Below are 22,806 nucleotides of genomic sequence, written 5' to 3'. Positions count from 1 at the left end.
TTCATTTATCATAGCTCTACAAATTATATATACACTTCTAACAACTGTTATACAACATAAATTTTAGGACATTTACAGTTCATAAATAATTTCCAGAATTTTAACCATTTTTCTGCTTTCCGTGACTTTTCCAGGGCGTTTCCACGACACACTTCCACGTTTCCCAGGACGCGTGGGAATCCTGCATATTATTATGTACAGCAATATTGGAACGCGCTGGGATATGTTGGTGATTACCAACACACCTCAATGCCTAGCCAATACTGATGTACACACTGCTGAGTGCATTCATTGGGGAAGAATGGGCACATAGAAACAAAGAAAGAAAAAAGTGGACACGGGAGGATAGGAAAAAGCAAATAAACAATAGTGAAGATTAGTAACTAGTTTCTCAGGAAAAAAAATGCTAAGACATTTAGCATATTGCTAATATGCAGCTATTTAAATTATCACTGGAACTGCCCTTGGCTTGAATTTTTAGTAATTCAATCACTGAAAAATATAGGAAATAAAGATTCAAATATAGGACAAATACACAAATTTCCAAAATATAGGAAAAAAGTAGGAAAATAGGACAGCTGGGAGCCCTGAGTACTATATAAAACTGCAAATGTATAATTACTTTTGTGTAAATACAAAGGGGAGTCCGAAAATAAGTTTCCCCTATCGTTTTGCCCAGAAGGCAAACAACAACGGGGAAACAAGACAGCCGTCATACAGTCCTGATCTCGTAACGAGTGACTGTTCCGGCTTTGAAGACTCGGCGGCAGGCGCTTTGGAAGCAATGCTGAAGTCACAGAAGCTGTTCGATGCTTCTTCCGTATGCAGAGCCCTGAATATTTCCTGGAAGGGTTTTTGAAGCTTATAGACACGCATGACAAATGTCTCAACGTACGTGGTACTTAGGTGGAAAAATAAAGATATGTCTGATCTTCAATGTAACATGCTAATTTTGGTCTTGAATCCCCATCTCTGTCCACAATCACCTTGGTAAACATACTTTCGGACTTCCCCTTGTATGTCCGTAATTAGTGATTTTTTAATTTAATACAAGGGAAAATGTAATGAAAATAAAAGTGATTTTAGAAAGTAAGTTTTATTTTTATACAGTCTTTATACAGGCTGTCACCACAATGCTCACATCAAATTATATGTTCAACCCATACCCAACTTTCAACCACACTACCCACCCACACATTCGCGCACTCAGTGCAAACATTTAAGTCAAGGACAAACATACATTAAAGATACCTTCAAGTATTTTAACGATAATTAATAAAATATTCGGGTCCACGTTACACTTTTTTGTTGTTTAAGCTGCTGTTGCTGCTGCTGTTAATGCGTAATGCCCGGCGTGACATTTATGGAATGTCAAGATTTCACTAAAAAACAATTATTACCAGTTACAAGCACCGTTTATTGAACAGGAATTATCTGCTGAACTATGTTCACCCACCCAAACACAGAAATCACTCAATCCACTATTAACCAGAAGGTTTTCAAGACAGAAAAATGCGCAATGTGATTATCTTTGGTGATGGAATTCAATTATTTTACAACAGCTGTATCCTAGGGAAGAAGGGATCTTTAAAGCTCGTCCTTGCGAGGAGCATCATCGTCTTCGTCTTCTTCTTCAGCCTGTGGAAAATAATTTTAATTAGTTTGTGTTAAGTAAAGAAAATTTAACTACACAATTACTTGCTTCCAGAATATGATTTAATGTACATTTCATCAGGATATGCTTAACATTATACTAGGTTGTCCGGATATAAACGTCCGAGAAGTACAATGTCCACATTTAACTCTTCACAACAGTACTGGACTAATAAAACTGTAGGTAATGTCTGTTGAAACTCAGGTGAACAGACAGGTTGCGCAAAAGTAGTAACCGTATGTCAGCATTTATACAGACATATTCGCATTTTAAGTGTAAAAATTTCAGTCTTCATTCATTTTCCGACCATACCGTCACATTGCTTTGTGAGCATGGCTAAATCTAACCCCACAAGCATTCTATTACTGTGTTCATATTCACGTAAGGAGGATAGTTCGTACATTCTAAATAGTTGTGAAAATGTGCCCACATTTTGGAATTTTAGGATCTGATAATCCTAGCTGAAGAAAATGATGTATGTACCATGATCCAGAGTGATCTATGGGTAACTTGGCAGCATGAATTTTATCTAGACACAAAACAAAATTTATCGAAAGGTCTTCCAAGACAAGGGATCAAATTCGTAACAGACTGGTTTAAAAACTGTCGTATCGAGGACAAAGAAAACCTGAAATGAATTGACAACTGGGTTTCGTAGGGAGCATTATAAACAGCAGTGGATGGACATCAGTTATATTTTGTTCATTTGTTACCAAAATCAACTCCTATTCGATCGTATTGAAACGTGTGACAAGATATCACAAGCTAAGCTGAGCTGCTGCTGTTCTAAAATGTCGAAAACCAAGGCTGACGCTACATAAGGTTCTGACGGTTGTTGAACACTGGTGTTCCCAATTATTTGTTGTTGTTCTTGATTAAACGATAGCTCCTTCCTAGCTAAGTGATTAGCGTATACGCTTTTGGCGCGAGACTCGAGTTCGATTTCCGGTGGGAACTCGTGGTTCAGATCCTACATTAAGCTATAGGTCCACGTCTCATATAGCCTCGCTGCTGAACGGGACGCTAAGCTCAAAATCAAATATTGATTAAATGATTACTGTAGTTATGAAATAAAAGTAAAACTGACGAAAGGAAACAATTTGCGGTTTAAAAAAAAAGAAAAAGCTAAATAGAAAGAGTCTGCTTCTGGATCGTTTTTTGGTACATGTTTAGCATTAGCGGTAGGGAGAGCAGAGTACCTTCCCTATCCCTTTGAAATTAAATAATACGTATTCAAGAGCTTAGTTACTTTCTGAAATACAAGATATCGAAAAAAACGGGGATGGTGCCATTGGCTCATGGGAGCCACCACGTTTCTCACAATACGACTAGGAGCCTTGAGCACATTGAAAATGGATGTATCGCCGCTGAAAGATTTATTCTGGTAAGAACTGGTAATGTCTCCTCCAATGTGAAATTCAGTAAGAGTGCAGAAATAACGGTCATTTATTTTCGAAGATTTCAAGAAGAACCTTTGAAATTATTACTAACATTTGCAAGTGAATATCCGTGTAATCAACAACTTAGTTGTTCTTTATGTAGTACCCCTACCTAATCCTAACCTACTCCTTCACTTCAGCTAGTTAGTTTTTGGTTTTCCATTCACTGCTCTATTATCTGACTAGCCTTGCAAGCAATACTCTCTCCTCCAGCTTTCATATGCGCCTACGTCACTTTTATATTTATTTTACATTTTTATTTAAATATTATTTCTTAATACAGTACTTTACCTTAAAATCCAGTGTATTTACTGCTAAACTAATTCTGAAAATTCGAGTTCGTAGAACTACAGAACGGATTAGACCAGTTTACTATTTTCAAAAGGAAAACTTTTCTTCGAATTCGAACTGGGTTATGAAACAGTTTCCATAAAAAGAAATACATCCCTTTTTTTTCAGTTATGAAAAATTTCACAGAGGGATCTGATTGTCAGTCACTGCGTTTCGAAAAAAAATTTCTTAAGCTTGATGATTAAGACAAATACTTTGAACTAAATTATCTTAAGGAAACAACAGGTGACATTTCACACTGATTAATAAAATGTTTTACTCCTTTTCGCTAGCAGAAAATGTTCGGATTTGAGCAATCTACAGTGATTTGTGAAACATAAATTATTTTGAACATCAGGACGTGTGTTTCATATAGATGTGATGTGCAAACAAGCTAAATCACAGAACATGCAGAATAGATAAACAAAATTTAAACTTAAAAAGATAAGTAATAACGCAGCCCCTACCAGTCTTACATTTAACGCCATTAAAATTAAAATCTTTAAAGAACTACATTTAACTCCTGAAGAATTATCAGAAATGCAAAGGGAAAAACTGCCAATTTTGGGGTACATTTAATTTACCAAATGCAGACTTACATAGGAAAAAAAAAAAAAAAAAAAACTATACGTTACTTTTATTTCTTCATTAAACTATCAACTTAGTCTTCCAACAGTAGATTCCACAAATCAAGATTTTACAAAATACTTGTAAAGTCATACGTTAAACCCGGAGCCTACTAACTTTACTGCAAGATTAAGGTATGTAACTCAACCTGACATTAGCATTGTTAGATCTTCCTAGCTTCAACTTTATCTGTGAAAGTTACACTATATAATGACGGCTTTTGAATTGCATTATTTCAAACTTACAAGCAAGAAAGACTAATATTTTGAACAAATACACACATCATTCCCAGTTGAAGTAGCTTTTCCTATGAATTTGTAGCATAATTTGTAAACCATGACACAGTGGAATTCTGATATTGATTTCTCTAAATTTGCAATAACAAATTAAATTTTTTCTGATCCGCGACACTATCATTTCCTGTAAGTTTAAAGAAGAAATTAATCTGTTCCCGCTATTTCCAACACAACACTCTCCTTTCTATTTCTTAAATACAGTATAAGGTTACTTTCTTATTGTAAATACTTATTAGAAGTAAAACTTCCTGTACTTGGAGAACAATAGATCATTAACATCAAACAGTGATTATTATTATTATTATTTATTATTAACTTGCCTGCAAAGGTTACTTTATATAAAGTAAACTTTAGTGGTTTACCAAAATTACCACTATTAAATTACTACGTTTACTCCATAATTTCGTATTACCAATTCAGAAACTTAGGGACCACCTAAATATGCTTCGGAATTCTGCTCAGTTCTTCTTAGGGGACAATTAGCTTTCACTAATTCTCAAGGCTAAATATGTTCATCATAGCAGATGAAGCATGAACATACATCAAAAAACAAACTCGGAATATCATCACAAAGAAACATCACACTTCACGTCTAACTTCACTGCATAAGAAAATCTGATATTGAAAGAATCAAAAGAATTTATCATAACGTAGCTTTATATTGGATTCACAAAAAACACAGCAACTCACAAATGGAAGGCATTCATTTATATATATATATATATATATATATATATATATATATATATATATATATATATATATATATATATATATATATATATATATATATATATATATATATATATATATAATGCTGGCATAGTGGAAGAAACGTAACACATGATTCCATTTTGAAACTACTTGACAATGTATGTGTAACCTTAAAAAATACTTCATCCTTCTTCCCTTTAAACTCCGTATTATTGCAATTTACAGAGGAACTTCTTTCTTCGGAAACTACAAATACGCTATGGAGTCTCAATTGAATAACTTTCAAAGAAAAGAAAAGAAAAAAAAAAACTTTAAATTAAGTTACTTTTCCAATGAGAGTTCACATTCAAGTTCTTTTCCGCAGGGAATAACGATTCCTTTTATTACACATCCAACTAAAACGAATCTGGCCGCCGAGCATAACCCGTCGAAAGCTTCAACACACTAGGGAGTTGTCCATAAATTACAAAATCTAATCCTCTGACTTCCGTAATTATCAATCTCTCATGGGAGTAAAGAATCCCAAATTTTAAGATTTTGGCTTTGAAAACCAAGACTTCTTATATTATATATACATATATAAATTACTATATATACATTATGTAATATATATACTGCATAAACCATGTTGAATTACCACCACCACCACTATCTACTACTTTAGTTTATGTTCTATTGATCTACACTTAGAATATGGTGAACTAAGGAAGCAACTACACCTAGAAAGTGAAAAGAAGCTATTACCTCTTCCGAACTATCAGATTCGCCTTCTACGAAGTCTGAAAGGCCATCCAAAGTACGGGGTCCATTATAGTCGATAACCTAAATACCAACAGCAAATTATAGAAGAATTTAGCAAGCATGCGAAATAAAAGAAAATAAAAATTTAAAAGTAACTAAAGAAATTCCAGGTAAAGACAGTAAACAAATACTGAGTAGCCAAGCACGTGTTTCATCAATAATATTTACTGCTGCATAAAAATTTCGAGAAAAGAGTTGAAAGCATACAGAGTACATGGGTTCTCCCCGAACACACAAGATTCGGTACAACAGCTCCAACGCTCAATAATTTAGAAAAGGTCTTTTCGTTTCTAGTTCCCTTACTTGAGATACTCAAAATAGTCCGTTAATAAGGATTCAGATATTTAACCAGTTTTGGTTAGTTGATCATTTAGCGGAATCAAGTTACAATATCACATGAAGAAACAGATATCCAATGGTATGCTGCTTAACCTTTGCCACTAGATTTCACATAACACCTACAATATTGGTTAATCAGCTCCTTTTCCATCTTGTGGAAACACTTTCAACATTCCTTCCTCTTTATTCAACCGCTGGACGCTCATACGAATTGTATTAATTCGGCCATTTCATAACATTTTCTTGAATTCCCCAGTTACACTTACATTCAGTACTTCATTTAACAAGTTTTGCAACATAGTCAATGATTTTTTATTTCATTATCTTGGTCAGTGGCGGCGATAATAACCCCACGGTGCTGAAGGGGGCTCGGGGCTCAAAAGTTGATTCTCACAGAGCTTGTTCTTTAGTTCTGTGGAAAACAGCTGGTTTCATCATCACTAGTCTTAAGTCACAATTCAATATTATGGTTAAAGTTGTGTACATTTCAAATTCGAATATTAATACCATATAGTTTGAAAGAGAATCTTTTATCCTACCAGTGAAAGGTATAGTTGAAAAAATTACATCTGACTTTTGTCAAAATAAGAATGCTCTTGATATTTATGAACTCAACTACCGCTAGCACAGAGCACGGATAGGAAAAAGGTTCATTAGTAACAGCCTGTTGGTCAGAGCAACTCTTATTACTGACTTCTGCCCCTCCCACACATACACAGAAAAGGAGCTGAGTCCTAGCGAGGAATCAAACCCGAAAGCACGTTTAGCAACGACAAAGATACAATCCATTCAGCAACCTATTTATTACATTATATTTCTGATGTGAAATACATTTAGTTTATGATTTCATTCAAGATACGTACTTATTTTCAGTGGATATTATGCACTGAGATCGATCTCTTACAAACCAATAATTCAATGAATTTAATTCGCAATAAACCTTCCAAATGAGGACAAACTCGCAATGAATAATCCCGATGAAGACAAACTAAAAATAGTTCATATTACCTTACAAATTCCAGTTTCACATGTTAACTACTTTGAAATGTAAGGCCAAAATGAAGACTACCTTGATCCATAAAGCATTAGCCTATAGTTCAAATTAAATGTCGAAATAACAGGCTATAGTTCTTAATAATGCCAATAAACATGATTTTGTTCACCTCAAATCTCACATTGTACAATTAAAGTAAAATTTGGTACCCTCTCTTCGTACGTGAACAATTAACAGAGCCACCATAGTTCAGGAACAATAACCGAAGTACGAATTTCTGTTGAACAAATTTCGTGACTTCTGTGTTCAACTTCGCAATCTTGGCTATTACTTGGTTTGTTTACTGCCTTTACTTCCATATACAGCAAACTACGCATGCTGAGGAACAAAATACTGATTGCACATGGTGTACCTCACTTGGTGCGGCCATGCCGTACACCCCTCCTGTTTCTAAAAACTTTGTCAAACCTTCAAGAGTCCTTTCGCCATTGTACTCAATAACCTGAAATAGAATAGAACGTTAGATCCCTACATCATGATTACCATTTTAATCGGCTATTGTTGAAGTTCAGAAATACTGGAATAGTTTGTCGAAACATATCAAAAGAATGAACGGCATTTCTATTTCTTTCTTCAACTATTTTATATATATATATATATATATATATATATATATATATATATATTATATTTACCGTTTTCTTACATCTTTTGCAATACATTTTATATGGTGTGAAAGAATTTTATTTAAAAAAGTAAATAGTGACTCGAAAGATTTTACAATGTACAAAAGTTTGCTTATTACATAAAAAGGAATTATAAATAACGGATGCATAAATAGTTTATATTATATATATATATATATACAAAATCAAAAATCAGTTATTTGCTTTTCATTTTTCAAACTGACATGAAGATGAGCTTCTCATGAATAATATGCAATTACAATGGCGGAACACGTATTCAATTAATCTAATATTATTTTTGAAATTTTTGTTCACTGATTACCATTAAAGCATAATAATTAGTATTAACGAATGTCATCTTAATTCCGGCATATCTTAATATTGATCATAATTTCTAACAAAATCCAAAAATTCGGCACATCATCTTTACAGTTCCATCCGCAATGTACTTCATACTAAAATATATATTTATAAAAAAAAAAAAAAAAGAAAAAAAAAGAAAAAACTACACATTTGTTGCACCTAAACACACACAATATTACGCATCAAAAACTATATGTAGTATGCATGATATACAGATACTTGTCAATTTAATGGAAATACCTGAAAAGACCACCTTTCGCCTGAAAAGACCTGTCAATTTAATGGACCACCTTTCGCCTTCAGAACAGCTGATGTGACGTCGAAAGGAGTCACGAATGGCAGCAAGCGAAAGTTACACCATTCCGTGTGCAGTACATCACTAGCATTCGTGAGAGAGGATGGAAGCGGAAATCTACACCGGATTCCTGTCTCCAACACTAACTACACACGCAAAAGCTCCACCTGTGTGAATAAATGAATCATCATCCTGGAATATGGTGTAATTACTCGGGATCAACATTTGGACACTAGGACGATTGGGTGGAGAAACGGAAGATCATACATTTCTTTGGGTGCTCGCCACACAAACATGGTCCGTGATTTGAAATAAAGGTGAATGATGTTTCGCATGACCAAATCTTTTCTAATCAGTGGTCATGTTGTATATTTGTGGCAGCACTGGCGCGTCGAAAGCGTTAAGGTCTCTTATCAGCGGTTTCACCTTACAACTCGACCCTGTATGTCCATGTTGCATAACTCCTGCCGGATTGTGGTTGTCAACACTGGCTACTGGCTGTGGGAGGTGCTGTTTAAGTTCGTCACTTCTACCGGAGTCGCACTATGATTCTGAAGGACAATTAGTTTTGATGCTCGGCGGGACCTGTTAAATATATTTACTTATTTTCTTTTTCTCGATTACTTTTCGCCGATGTGGTTTTGCGTGAGCTTTATAGGCCATCAGCACCTTGGACTGGTCCGTCGCAACGCTCAATAGTCAGTGCCCTTCCCACTTTCGTCACGCTCACACCACATAATAGAGCACCAACAATGTGCCGTCTGTAGGAATCAGAGAGGTATTTAATTTTACGCTATTAGTTTGCTCAGTTCACTGCACACTGTCGTTTATTTACTGCACCTCACGTAGTATGAAGTTTGCCCTAACCCACCACACCAACAGGCCGGGCTGCGGTCACCATCTGATCGTTGCTAATCCATATATCTGGCGTGTTTTCAACTCCATATGTACGCATTCAATTGACAAGTATCTGTACATAGCAAACACATTCAGCGAAGGAAAAAAATAGTTTGTGCATATTACATAGTACATGATAAATTTTAATTAACTTCTTGTCAACATTCACACTCAAACTAACCTTGTTATCTCCCTTTTTAAATAATTTTATCGTTGGAAAGCTGTTAATTTTTGTGTGCTCTAGTTCATTTGCTGTAGCATCCATCTTGGCTATAACGATGGAAGGATGATCCTTGTACTTCTCTCCTAACTGAAAAAAAACAAAAATAAATAATATAAAATCTATCACAAGAAATATAGCCAAGTAACTGATTTTAGCAATCTGCTCAGGTCTTCTTAGAGAGTAACACTCATTTCTTTATCATGTACATATTGTCATCATTGCAAGCTTAACTTTTGTTTCACTGGTCAGAAAGACGAAAAAGATTTAAAAATTCTTAACTGAAGGCTCCACGTATCCTATACACACACATAGTTACATAACTTCAAATTGTTTAGTGAGATCCCTTCTTTTATTATTTGCACTGAATAAACATTATTAGTAACATCTCAACGAAAAGCCAAAATCGGTCATAGTGAAAATATCAATGTACGATAAACCAAAGTTAACTAGGCACAAGAATCACAAAGTTACTTTACTTCCCATTGGGTAAAGCTGCAGAAGTTTTATTTTATTAAAATTACACTAAATTGGAAGTTTGTAGTACAATGCTTAAGTAGATCAGGTACAATTCTACTTACTCTTATCTTAAAAACTGCAAGTTAGCTGAAATAAATAGTCTGTCTATCACACTTTTTATATTTAACACTACTCAAAAATCTACGATACAAAAGAATGAGGTATGAACCATGATCCTAGGATAAATAGCGACTATGTAGTAGCTGCTTGACTGAAAGTCTAAAAAAAATACCCCAAAAACCCAATATCCAGAAAGGGCTAATAGAATGGAGAAATCCGTGAAATATGAGAATCCTCAATTTATCTACCTGCTCCAGCGCAAATCATACCATCCATTTTAAATCAACTGTTAGTCCCTAACAATAAGCGGTAAAAGTCTGTGTGTCAGGCTAAGAAATTTAGCTACCTACGCTATTGTTTGTCTACCAGATGCTAATAGATGCTTCCTGCGCTATAAGGTGTTAAATTGTGCACCCAATTTGCAGATTTAAAACTATCAGTATTAATTCACTGTCGCATTTATTTATTATTAAAAAAAAACACCTGTTTTCACTGTTAACTAATAACAATACCATGACATTACTTTCTCTTACTCTTCAGAAATATTTTTAAGTAACATGTTAACGTTCGTAATCAGTTACACAAGTACATTTATCAAACACTGATACTTCGCATCACAATCTGACAGATCATATCCTACCTCTTCGTAGATTGGAGCCAGTTGTTTGCAATGACCACACCATGGAGCGTAGAACTCTACCAAAACATCCTTGTCTTTATCAAACGCAACTTCGTCAAAATTATTTGACACAAGAACTTTCACTGGGTGTTTGTCCCAATCTTCAGGTTGCTCTTGAGACAGGAGATGTTGCTGAAACATACTCAAACTGTTAATTTCTTGTATTATACTTTACAGATACAAAGAAAAGAATCTATTTAATGATTAAAGATCTTAGGTGATACAAAAATACCATACCGAGGCCACAGTAAGGTTCGCGCTATTTTGATCGTATACATAAACTGATTCTTGAGAATGTATGAAAGAATTTACTATTAGGAAATAAGGAAGAAAAAAAAAAATAAGTGGACTACACGCTTTCGTAGACCACTATTAGGTACGCAGGGAAAGTAAGTAAGTAAATAAATAAATAAATAAATAAATAAATAAATAAAAAGTTGAAACTAAATCATGTACTAAGCAGCCAATAGCGTAGAATTACATCACAGTATATAGAAACAAAATGATTAATTTCAGTTAACACATCTTTCCATTATCGAAACTATTGAGATGGAACCAACTGCTTAAAGTGAAATCCGATTCATTACTTGGATTCGCATCCATAATAAACACCTCAACGGGATCGAATCCGGAAATCATGCGCGTTAGCCAATAGGCACGAAGGACACAGTTGTAAATCGATAAGAGTTTACTAACAGAAAATAAAATTCACGAAGTAGGTTAGTTGGTAAGGGAGCAGAGCGGTAAAAAATATTTTATATACAGATGATTATCGAAATAATGGCAGTTTGGTTCGCAGTAAGACATGTAATGCGGTAACACTGAAGATGAGTGTGCGGCACTTAGCCATGATTGTAGTCGGCGACCAGACGGTGGTGATACAAAATTTTAGACGTCACTTGTTTCAGGGGTCAAATTTTGTTCGTGCGTAGTTAGTTGGTGCAAATGTACCTGAGATGGCCAATGTGTTAGGAGCGTCGCGAGAAACAGTATTCAAAATTATGATGGCTTACAGAACTAATTGCAAAACATTACTGGCGAAGGTAATAAAAGACGGCAGAGAAGCCTTAGTGATTTGGACCAGCGAGTATTTAAGCGGATTGTCACCAAAGGACCGCAACCACATTCCGACGCAAGTTGCATAATCTGAACATCCACGGTAGCTTGCAAATTCCAAACTGTTAAGCGAACGTTTAGCACGAAAGAAGAAGAATTATGCCGACAACACACACAGTAGGCCGTCGACGATCCGAACCGGTAATACGGACCAATGGGCTCTCATCTTATTTCCAACAATGGACCGTGTTTATGTATGGTGGATATCCAAACAGAGATATGCAAGAAGTTTGCTTTTGAGGATGGAGGTTTTTTCCGATAAAAAGCAGGCTTTTTTTTGGGGGGGAGGGGGGGACTTTAATTTTCTCATTCAAGTACCACTTTTGTTTCCCTGTAGTGGATTCTACAATTAAACAAGTATCTTCACAACACTAAATACTAGTGATTCTCATGTTCAGTCTAGGGCTGGCTATCTTGAGATTCTCATACTAGCATTATATTGTTGACAGTAAATTTAGGTTACGCAACCCACTATATCACAAGCATCGTGTTGGTTACCTAACCATCTTGTCTGTTAGTTAAAATTCTACATATTGACCATATTGACATATGTGGTTTACTTGCCACCTAAATTCAAACTGCCTGAAAAAGAAAAAAAGTTTTGGAACGTAATTTCGCTCACATCTTGTTCTTCGTTTGGGAAACACTTTATTCTGAGCTTCAGATATTCAGTTAGAACGTAACATGAGTTTACAAAAAGTCAAACGACTGTTTTGTAAATTATGTTACTTGAACACGGTCGTAAAACTTATTTACAGAATTCCTACTATCAAGAGTCAGATTAAATGTCCCAATGCATACGCTGATATGCAACTTCAGCTAGTTCGTAAACTCATAAGCACTTTCGAAGTAAAGCTCTGTGCGAATTAAAATACATTATAATGAAAACACAGAAGCCCAAATACGAGTAATCGTATTAGAAAATCCTTTCATTTCTGTGATAAGCTACCCTCACTTAATGCAGGACAAGAAACTCGAAACTACTGGGAAGGAAAAAGGAAATAAGCTGGAATTATTCGTGTGTCGAAAATTAATTTCCCATTGGATCGTCGATCCAACTTCATTTTATGGACGATTCATCAATAGGATATTCCACTACGAAAACAAAAGATAATGCACATAGTTACCGAACGAAACATAAGTGTCTGAAATTACCACTTAAAAGAAAAAAGCACTCGACTACATCCGAAACAGTCTAAATTTTGATTTCAAATGTCTGTACAACCTTATTCTTAGCAAATCTAAATTCCCTCACTCTTATAGCAGCATTCCCTGACTTTTCCCGGTTTTCCAGGTTTGTCGCCACCCTGGGTAAGTACAGGCTTTTTTGTGTTATAACGAGAACAGTGATGTGCAACAAACTATTTATTAAATTTACATAATAATAAAAAAAAGTAAAATTTACAAGTAAACGAGGAGGAAAAAGCTGTTAAAAAAAATCTTTTAGTAAGCCCTTGCATCTGTAACTATTCATTCTTATAATTACTATGTATTTCAACAAAAATGTTTGCATGGCGAAACTGAAAATATTAAAGATGAAAACCAAATCCACAATGTACTGCTTTAGTTTCTATGGTCACAGATTCCGGAATTTTAACTTCATTTCCTCATCAAACAATAATTTCTAATGTTATCTGTACTAATTTGACTAACAAATGTTACTATATGGAAAGTAATATTTTAGCTCTTTATGAAAATTACCAACGTAAAGTTGGTACGATTACTCAGTAGTCCACCTGAATATGCTTCAAATTCTACTCAGTTCTTCTCAGAGGGTAATTTGCTTTCATTACTTCTCAATGATAAATATGTGCATCATAGCAGATGAAGCATATTTCAGAATGAACATACCTTTAAAATGTTCATTATGTAATAATTCAAAACGAAACTACAGATTAAGTTTGAAATAATCCAATGCATCCTCGAAATAAAAGCCTGCCAGCTGAAGAACATTTAAGTTTGTTTGCTTTACTTCCTCTTGCGCTTACGAAGTTATATTTTGTTTTAACGTTCCGTTTCATCACCAAAAATAACGACATGGACAGAGCATAACCTGAGATCTGAACATGAGTTCCCATCGACAATTGAACCCGGGCCTCCATCGCCGAAAACAGGTATGCATAACACTTAACTATGAAGAAGTTCCCTAATGAATAAGAGTAGAGGGCGTTTTCAAGGTAAGTGGATAGCTATGATTTTTTTAAAGGGTTGTACACTTTTTTTTATATATTTATTTTCTTATTACTTCGATTTTTATCTGATAAAAGCTCAATAAAAACTCATACTGTGTCTTCTTTAGTATGGTCTGAAAATTTATTAATTTATTTTATAATTTGTTAGTAGTAATTGTTCGCTGCTGGACGGAATTCTTATTCACGTTGGGAATTCTGGAGAATTAGTGGGTAACATTTTTTTTTTAAACGAACAAAAGAAAGAAAAAAAAACGTGAAAAAAGAATGTGAAGCGTACCGATAAGCCTTAACCGTCACTCGTTCTCTTGCTTGAAACTACAAAGAAAGTCTACGGAGTATTTTTACTCGTAAAGTTACTTCTATATACGACTTACTTGATAGTTAAATCTTACCTTGAGTTTTCCTTCGATGAATTTGTTCACAAATGTTCGCATGCTATCAGCTGTGATCTCATCAGTCTCTGGCTTATATTTGGCCATGTCTTCCTCCAAACGGATAAGCCTCATAGATGGAATTTCTTCCTTCTTCATGCCAAAGAATTCCAAGATTCTCTGATGATCCTCCTGGTCAGTGTCGATGGTGACGAACAAAACCTGTTAAAGAAATATACAATGGGTATCATCGGCTGCGGATTTCTTCTTCGTACTACATAATCTACTATCCTAATTAAGTTGCTTGGAATTTTTCACAATTAGACTTTATAGATAGGGTAATTCCACAAACTTCAACTGTATATCTGCGAAAAGATAAATTTTATACATTACAATGAAGGTATGATGACATCGTAGTATCTTGAGCATTAAGAAAATAAATCAACTGTTCTGTATTTTATTACATTGTACTACTTGAAAACACCGTAACTTAGCACACTAACTGAACCATTACAGTTCTAGCACAATCTGTAAAGAAAAAAGGAAAAGGAGCGCAACTAATTCAAACGTGGATCACAATTCATGAATTCGAAACGTGAAGGTCTCCACGAACGTATTTAATTCAGCTGGATTACAAACTATCTTTAATTGGCACATTCACAAACTCCGCTAATATATAAAAATATACAGGATATCCGCCCCCCCCCCCCAATTTCATCTAGGGAAATACGAACTATTACCTCAACAAGCCTCCCATCCCCACCTCACCGTGGAATATGCATGACTAAATACAATGTACAAAAAAGGACTAGGTATTAAGACGGACTATGCAATGTTATATGACGATATATATCCATACGTACCTCTCATGATGATTTACCTTGTGATAATTTCTAGATTTAAGTTTTTCGACAACCTCACTGCTGTCTTCATCCATAGTTTTGACAGAGTACAGATAATAACTTAGAAGGTGGCCACTATAGAAGAGAAATTTAAGGAATATACAAACACAAACTAACAATAAGCAAAATGAAAAAAAAACGGCTTTTGGAGTATGTAACAAAACATATTCGTTAAAAGACTTTTCGCCGTGAGGGAATCGGTTCTCATGACCGACGTTGTGAATTTTGGAGAAAATTTCGATGATCGGCATCAATTTTTATTATCCGAGTTAGAATGTCGGTACTTCATTCTTTTTGATACAGCTTCCAAAAATCTACCTTCGAAGATCTAATGTTTTCACAGCTCCGAAATAAGGCCCGTCTCTGTTTTGTGTTCCTAACATGCTAACTGATTCCAACATGTATATTTCTGTCATGTTTATATCTGAGTGGGTAAGCAATGATTGCCACGAGATTTATTTGCACCCGTTCAAGACCATAATTAAAATCGAACAGGAAAAGATCCGAGAAAAGTACAACGCAAAAGAAAAGATCAGACCAAAACAAGTATAAAACGATAGTCAAATGTCACAGCATACACAAGGTAGAAAGTACTCAGTCGGACTACATACACACAATAAAAGGGGATGTTAGTTACTACACGAACATGTTAATCATCTTAGCCGGGGCCATTTGGTGCGAGATGTACGTGGGATTCGTCCTGATTAGTAGCGATAAAACTGTGCAGAAAGGAACAAAGATCATAAAGAAATTATGTGCAAAACAACACCAAAGTACAGCGAATCAAATAGCAATACAGCCAAAATTAAACCACATTAATGAAAACTAGTTTTAAGATTATTAAAAAAAAATAAAATAAAAAAAAATAAAATAAAAAAAATAAAAATAAAGACATCCATACATAAAGCAAAGTGCATTTAAGACTTCGATGTGCTGTAAAAACCTCATGAGTCGAGGAATAAAATGGGTTATTGCCAAGTAGGAATCTCAGAGTAGGATATTACATTGATATTGGTGATTAGTAGCGGTAGACTTTCTAAAACACTCCAACTGAAATATATTAGGACAATCAATCTACCAGGGTGGAATAGTAAGAAAACCTATCCAAGTCCGGTACAGCAATAAGGTCTAATATACGAACCCCCAAAAGGTCTGGAAACATGAGGACATGTTGCATACCAACGATAGCGGTCACCCGCTTCAGGAACAAAAGGGTGATAAGGAAATGTTTTAAGATGTGCAAAATAACAGGGAACCAAATAACTTCTGCGATGTTTACGGGAAGGTTGATGTGCATCAGCATAGAGGCTAGGTATACTAGAGCTAGTACGGAAAGTACTTGTAGACAAACGATGGACCATATCCATCTGAAGTGTGGCCTAACAGAAGAGTAATCACACAACCATAATAGAGTTTAGAACGTATGGAAGTACGGTCAAGATGCAAAAGGGCTGGGACGATCGGCATCCCAGAAACGATAAGAAAGAACTCCTAAGAGGTTAGCGCTCTGAGGTAAGTATGTTTCAAATTACGTAATGTTGAAACAAAGTTTGGTCTTAAACTGCAAGCCTATCAATTTGACACAAACGATAGGAGTGTTCCGTTAACACGGTGACTTTAAAAATTAGAAAATAAGATTCCTCGACTTTTTCGTGACCTTTTCTTTACCAGATTTTGTAACATTATCAAGAGCGAATTTGGGTGCGAATTACGCCGAATTTTCATGCATGTGATAGAAGCGTGCTTTGCTTCAATTTGGTAGCGTTTAAAGTCAACCATAGACATTTTTGGTGGTGAATTTTGACGTTTAATAAATTTTCTAGTCTGTACTTATATTTGTACAGATAAAACCTTTTTCCAAAAGATAAATTTCTTTACTTTCATGACCGCCTTCTGATTTCGTGACCCGTGACCGATAGACATTCTGCGTACAATCAAGGTTAGGACTGGAAACCGGTACTTGACCAACAAAAATGAACACATTTAGTTTCGTCGACAGTGCGTTGCGATGAAGGATAATAAGACTCCGTGTACGAACGTGCAGTCGTTATCTCCACAGTGCTGGACGAAAGCGTTGTCGCAAGATGCAACAGTAGGCTGCAATCCATGGACCACCTCCTCTTGAAATACGACATGGTACAATATGACCCCATGGATATCGTAAGTCATAATGGACATCACTTTCACACCACCACCGTGTGCAGGAAGCACGTTCTTTGGAAGAGGGGAACCAGGGCATTTCCATTCATTGGACTGCCACGTCCACTGTGGTTCATACAACCGAATTCAGTTTTCAACCACAGTGATAATATTTAAGGAAAATTTCATCTTCCCACTGGTTAAGGTTCAGCAATTCCCGTCCAAGTGTATAGCAATACCATTGTTGCACCACTATGATTTGGTGTGATATCCAACGCGCTGCAATTTTCGGAAACCAGAAATATCGCGCAGTATGTGTAGTACTATTTTGTGGCACTTGCTTACCTCCACGGCTAACTCATGTGCAGTTCATCGGCGATCACCATCCAGTAGGGAAATGGGCTGAATTGTGCGGTTGTCTGATAGGGGCTCTTCCAGAACGGGGGCAATCTTGAACGAATCTCTGCCTTCACGAAACACTTTCACCCACCGCGCTACCGTACGATACGGCAACGCTGCATCACCACACGCTTCGCAAACTTTCTGAAAACATTCTTATGCCCTTGCCCACCTGCCACTTGAATCTTGATTCATATATGTTGTCTTTCCGAAACATACTGTTATGGGGATTCATCTTTCCTTCTCCACTTCACGGAGCTTCTGACTAAATAACACAGTAGCTACCATTCCACACATTTTCTCGTCCCACATTTCCTTATCACCTACCGAACTCTTGTAATGCTGGGACACACTCCTCTGAAGTGAGAATAATGTTGCTACTACTTTTTACCCAGCCAATGTAAATACCGGGAAGTAATCCATCATCTGTTCCTCATATGTTTACTTCCTGAGAAGGGTGCATTTTTGAGTAGATATAGTGATAAAATAACCCAAATCTACACTTCCTCGTCGCGGTTCTAGGAGGTTTGCGAGGCAACCAGTATTACTGGATCACCCCATATCAGCAAGCTGGGTCATGGCTCAAAACAAGAGGACGAACAATTGCAATGCGAGCCGTCCCATCGACTAAGGGGGAAAATCAAGGTCTATTTGAATTTCCACACGGCGCACGCCCAGTTTTCCTACCGAGAATCGCTCCATTTAGTACAGCTGGGAGCTACCAGAGTTTCGTCCGCAATCACCCGTCTCCGGATCCAAATGTCAATGTTAAACATCTCCAAAGCTGTACTATTAATCCTAAGAAAAAAGAGACGAACAAAACAAAACAGACAGGGAGGTGCACAAAAAAATCCGTCCAAATCCGAGGCTATTTCTTTCATAGGCTCAATCCAATGCTGCAGATGTAGCTTTTCCGTAATGGAGGATCAGCCCAACACAATCCCCAACCTGGAGCAGCACACGCTATTGCAGCATAATCTGGGCGATGGGAGTGCCACTTTGAAAGAGCCGTGCCGTGGCTCGTGAGGAATTAACCGAATTGTAAAAAGAAATATAACCTGTACATTTGTCCATGTTGATTGAAGAAACTACAACGGTCTCAATTCTATGCTTATATGACATCAAGACAGATCTAGTTAATCGAAATAGACACAGAAAAACATTACAACTTTACAACTTTGTAAGTTCGTTTTTTCCAATTAACTCGACTGTGAAGCTACATGCAACTGTTTACAAATTTACAAAGGCACAACGGAATTTAGGTTATTAAAAATTTAGATAAGTTAAAAAGGAAGAAAAAAATGTTCTCTTGTTTCAAGACTGTCCAAACACCAACATGCATAATATACCATATACCACAGCATTAAGAAATAACAGCAAGATAGGTTTCTGAATCTTTAAACAACCCTCAAATGCATGCATTAGCAACTTGGGGAACAATTGGATGCCTGTAATACTTGCAAATCCTTGCCGTACTGATCTACCGTTTGCGTGGTATCATGGAAATCAAGGAAGTGTTAGATTAGGATGAATGACTATTAGAAGAAAGAAAAAACTAGATGGTGGTGGAAGTCTGCGATATGCTGACCGCACATCCATCCAATTTCACTGAAGGATAATTTCGCAAGTGATAAGCTCATCGGAACTTCATACCGAATAGGTCATCGAATCCTGCTCCAAAATTCAGATGCCAGTCAATAATCAATTCTGCACAACTACTTACTGACTGCTCGTAGGTTATATACTCAAACCTACTGATATTAGGTTAAGAATGAAAGTGGCCTACACGAAAAACCCTCAAACGTACGATGTAGCCAGCGAACCGTAGTTTGGACAACCCCGTTCGAAATAAAGGAGAAACCCGATGTATTCTCTTAAATGATTTATTTAAATATATTTTCTTGAACAAGTACTTTCATGGTGGCCATGGCCACTTTCTAACTTATCTTACAAATATGGATGAAACAGCAGGAAAATATGCTGAAAAATCTATGTCTACGAAGTATTAAAAGGAAATCTTAAGTATAGCTATGTTATAAAAAAAAACAGCTTTTCTTTAAAAAGTAATATTTTTTAATAGATGAAATTGAATGAATGATCTTTGGCTAATTGAGATTAAGGTGAAGTATTAAAATCACAATTTACAGCAGCAAGAATACAGTCTTTAAAGAGAGAAGTGGCTGTATTTTTTTCACAAGTATTGTTTACACAAATGAAATATTAAACTTGTAGTTTCATGTCTCACGTTTCAGGTCCTGTAAGCTAAAGGAGATGGATGATTAATGAAAGTGAATGGTTCTGAAATAACTAGTGGAATAAGAATGTGGAAGGAAAAGAAAACAAGGCCTACAAAATCAATGGGCATGATGATGTCTATAACAAACTTATGTAGTCTGTCATTGAAACAGGGACCTCTTGCACTACAGGAAAGCGTTCAATCACTAAGCCAGCGTGCTCCTCATATATTTTTACATCGATTATTTGTATAGAATTCAAGTTTACGGATAATGTCAATGCTCAAGAAGAAAACTAATCTTGTGTGTTTTCTCAACAACGTATCGCTTAATATCTTTGACTTCGCCGCCGGATATTATCTACAAGCAGCAACAAAATACTGAATTGATTACAAATTCAGTTTTAGGTCCCTCTATATGTTAACATTGGGCTCTTCACCAAAAATTAAACCCCAAACAGCGTACCAAAGCCAATGCTACTACTAGTACTTCAATATTATTACTGTAGTTTTCTTATAATACGTACACATTAACATTACTGGCACAAAAAATGCATTTTTAGAAGGTACTAGAAGCAGTAGAAGCAACTGACACGAAATTCGTCAATATGTTATTACTAATGTTGAAGTGATTAACATTAAACGAACAGCAATATGACATTTATATACAGCCTATGTTATATGAATTGAAATTTTAGAAAGATATAATACTGTCAAAGAAGCAACTTTCAATACTGACACGGAGAAAACCTGAAGAATGTCCTACTGTCAAGTCAAATGTGAAGAAAAATACTATCAGCTGTTAAATAAAACCATTAAAAGAAAAATTTACACAGGGTGCCTTCCATTTCAACACAGGCAAAAAAAAAAAAAAGAAATAAATACAATAAAATAAAAAAAGAAAGAAAGAAAAGAAAAAATAAAATTGTACCATCACCATCTCAGATATTGTTGAAACTTTTTTATAGCAACTAGACATGTTTTTAAGAGACCCATATTTTTTTGGTTTTGTCGAGAAAAAACAAATCCAGCTCTCTGTCTGAAATAGTAAAATGAGCCTCCCCCACTCATCCGTTTTCTAAAATCGAAGTAATCTGAGATGGAAATTACGATACGAAACATGATACAAATTTTAAGTTCACTTACTTAAAATGGTCTTCGGAAACAAAATTTCACTTTCTTTTTTCTCACATGAACCAATCATTTGCTTGCTTGGTGTCTTCTTTGCTAACAGCATGTAATCGTGCAGATGCTCCAATAGGTGTTGGTGCACTCAACTCGTAGCACATTGTTGATTGTCACAAAACACTTATTTTCACTTGTCTTACGCTCTTCTGTAAACCTGTACCCTGGTGAAGGTCCATGTGGAAGCATAAACAGCACTTCAGCTTCAAATAATTCATGATTTATTCATATTTCTGCTACGCACCACTGGTTATCATGTAACGAAAGTTCCTTTTGGCAGACTTCTTAAATCTACACTTTGAACTGCAGAAGCTCGATTTTCTGGCAAGCATGAAGTTAGTTCATGGTGACCCGTTACTGGCATTAAAGCTTCGCCATTTTCCGAAAGCCAAAGTTTACTTCGCTGAATACCAGTTACCGGTCGCACACTTTCATTCTTGCATCAGCATCATCATCATTATTATTATTATTATTATTATTATTATTATTATTATTATTCGGAAATTGTCGAATTCAGTTCCAGGTAACAAAACGAAAGTAATACCTGGAGTTTGTACATACACTATACTGACGAATTTTTCTGCAGTTTTAATAATGTGTATCTGCTTTTGCCTAAGGTTATGCCGCGTTGCCACATTCTTTATACCCCCCTTCCCCATATCGTCGCAGACTCTCTTGCATGGCCGATTTCACTGAAATAAACACTGCTTTATCAGACTTGTCTGCATCTCGAACATCTGAAAGCGATTTTTAAAGTGTGATGCAGCGCCATCAGAAATCACGGTCTGGGAAAATGTAAACACTTATTTTCATGTATACGAACCTTTTTCTACAAACTATATTTTCACTATTCTTCGAGTATTTTTTGAATCTTGTCTATGGCTATGAGCACATGAGCCGAATCATTGTTTTGTCGTCGCTTATTACAACAAAACTGTCAGTTGTTTCATAATATACCACTGCCGTAAAGATGGAAATTTGCTCGTTTTTCCGGTGATAACTGAATTTCACTTTGCAGAATAACAGTCCAGTTTTCAGCGAAGTCCACATGAAGCAAAATATAATTTTTATCTCGAAATTTTATTCGCCTTAGGTAGCAATTAATTCTCTTTGGATTTTCTTGATATAGTCATGAATTACAATTCTTATAGTTAAACTAGCAACGTACGATAAGAAAACTGAAAGTGGCATATATTATATATATATATATATATATATATATATATATATATATATATATATATATATATATATATATATTATTTTTAACGAGTCATTGTTTTCCCATATGGCATACGTAACACTCATTTTCATCAGGATCAATAATTAAAGACTCCACACTTATTTCTTACACTC

The 22,806-nt window shown here is 35.6% G+C and overlaps 1 protein-coding gene across 3 annotated transcripts in view; it reads right to left on the bottom strand.

Moving 5' to 3' along the window:
• Positions 1 to 1,077: 1,077 nt before the first annotated feature.
• Pdi (protein disulfide isomerase) overlaps positions 1,078 to 22,806 on the bottom strand; it is a 75,255-nt gene continuing 53,526 nt past the window's right edge. The window contains exons 6-11 of one of the 3 annotated variants that reach the window (XM_081751311.1): positions 14,614 to 14,814; positions 10,875 to 11,045; positions 9,617 to 9,745; positions 7,607 to 7,696; positions 5,805 to 5,882; positions 1,078 to 1,638 (exon numbers count right to left, since the gene is read on the bottom strand). In XM_081751311.1, the coding sequence (XP_081607437.1) occupies positions 1,588 to 1,638; positions 5,805 to 5,882; positions 7,607 to 7,696; positions 9,617 to 9,745; positions 10,875 to 11,045; positions 14,614 to 14,814 (720 nt within the window). In that variant the 3' untranslated portion in view covers positions 1,078 to 1,587. The remainder of the gene's footprint in view (positions 1,639 to 5,804; positions 5,883 to 7,606; positions 7,697 to 9,616; positions 9,746 to 10,874; positions 11,046 to 14,613; positions 14,815 to 22,806) is intronic. The other 2 variants (XM_081751312.1, XM_081751313.1) reach the window with 2 other exon arrangements.

Source organism: Thermobia domestica, chromosome 3 (genome assembly GCF_964235325.1).
Source record: "Thermobia domestica chromosome 3, izTheDome1.hap1.1, whole genome shotgun sequence".
NCBI lineage: Eukaryota > Metazoa > Arthropoda > Insecta > Zygentoma > Lepismatidae > Thermobia > Thermobia domestica.
This window is presented reverse-complemented; position numbering and strand designations above follow the sequence as displayed.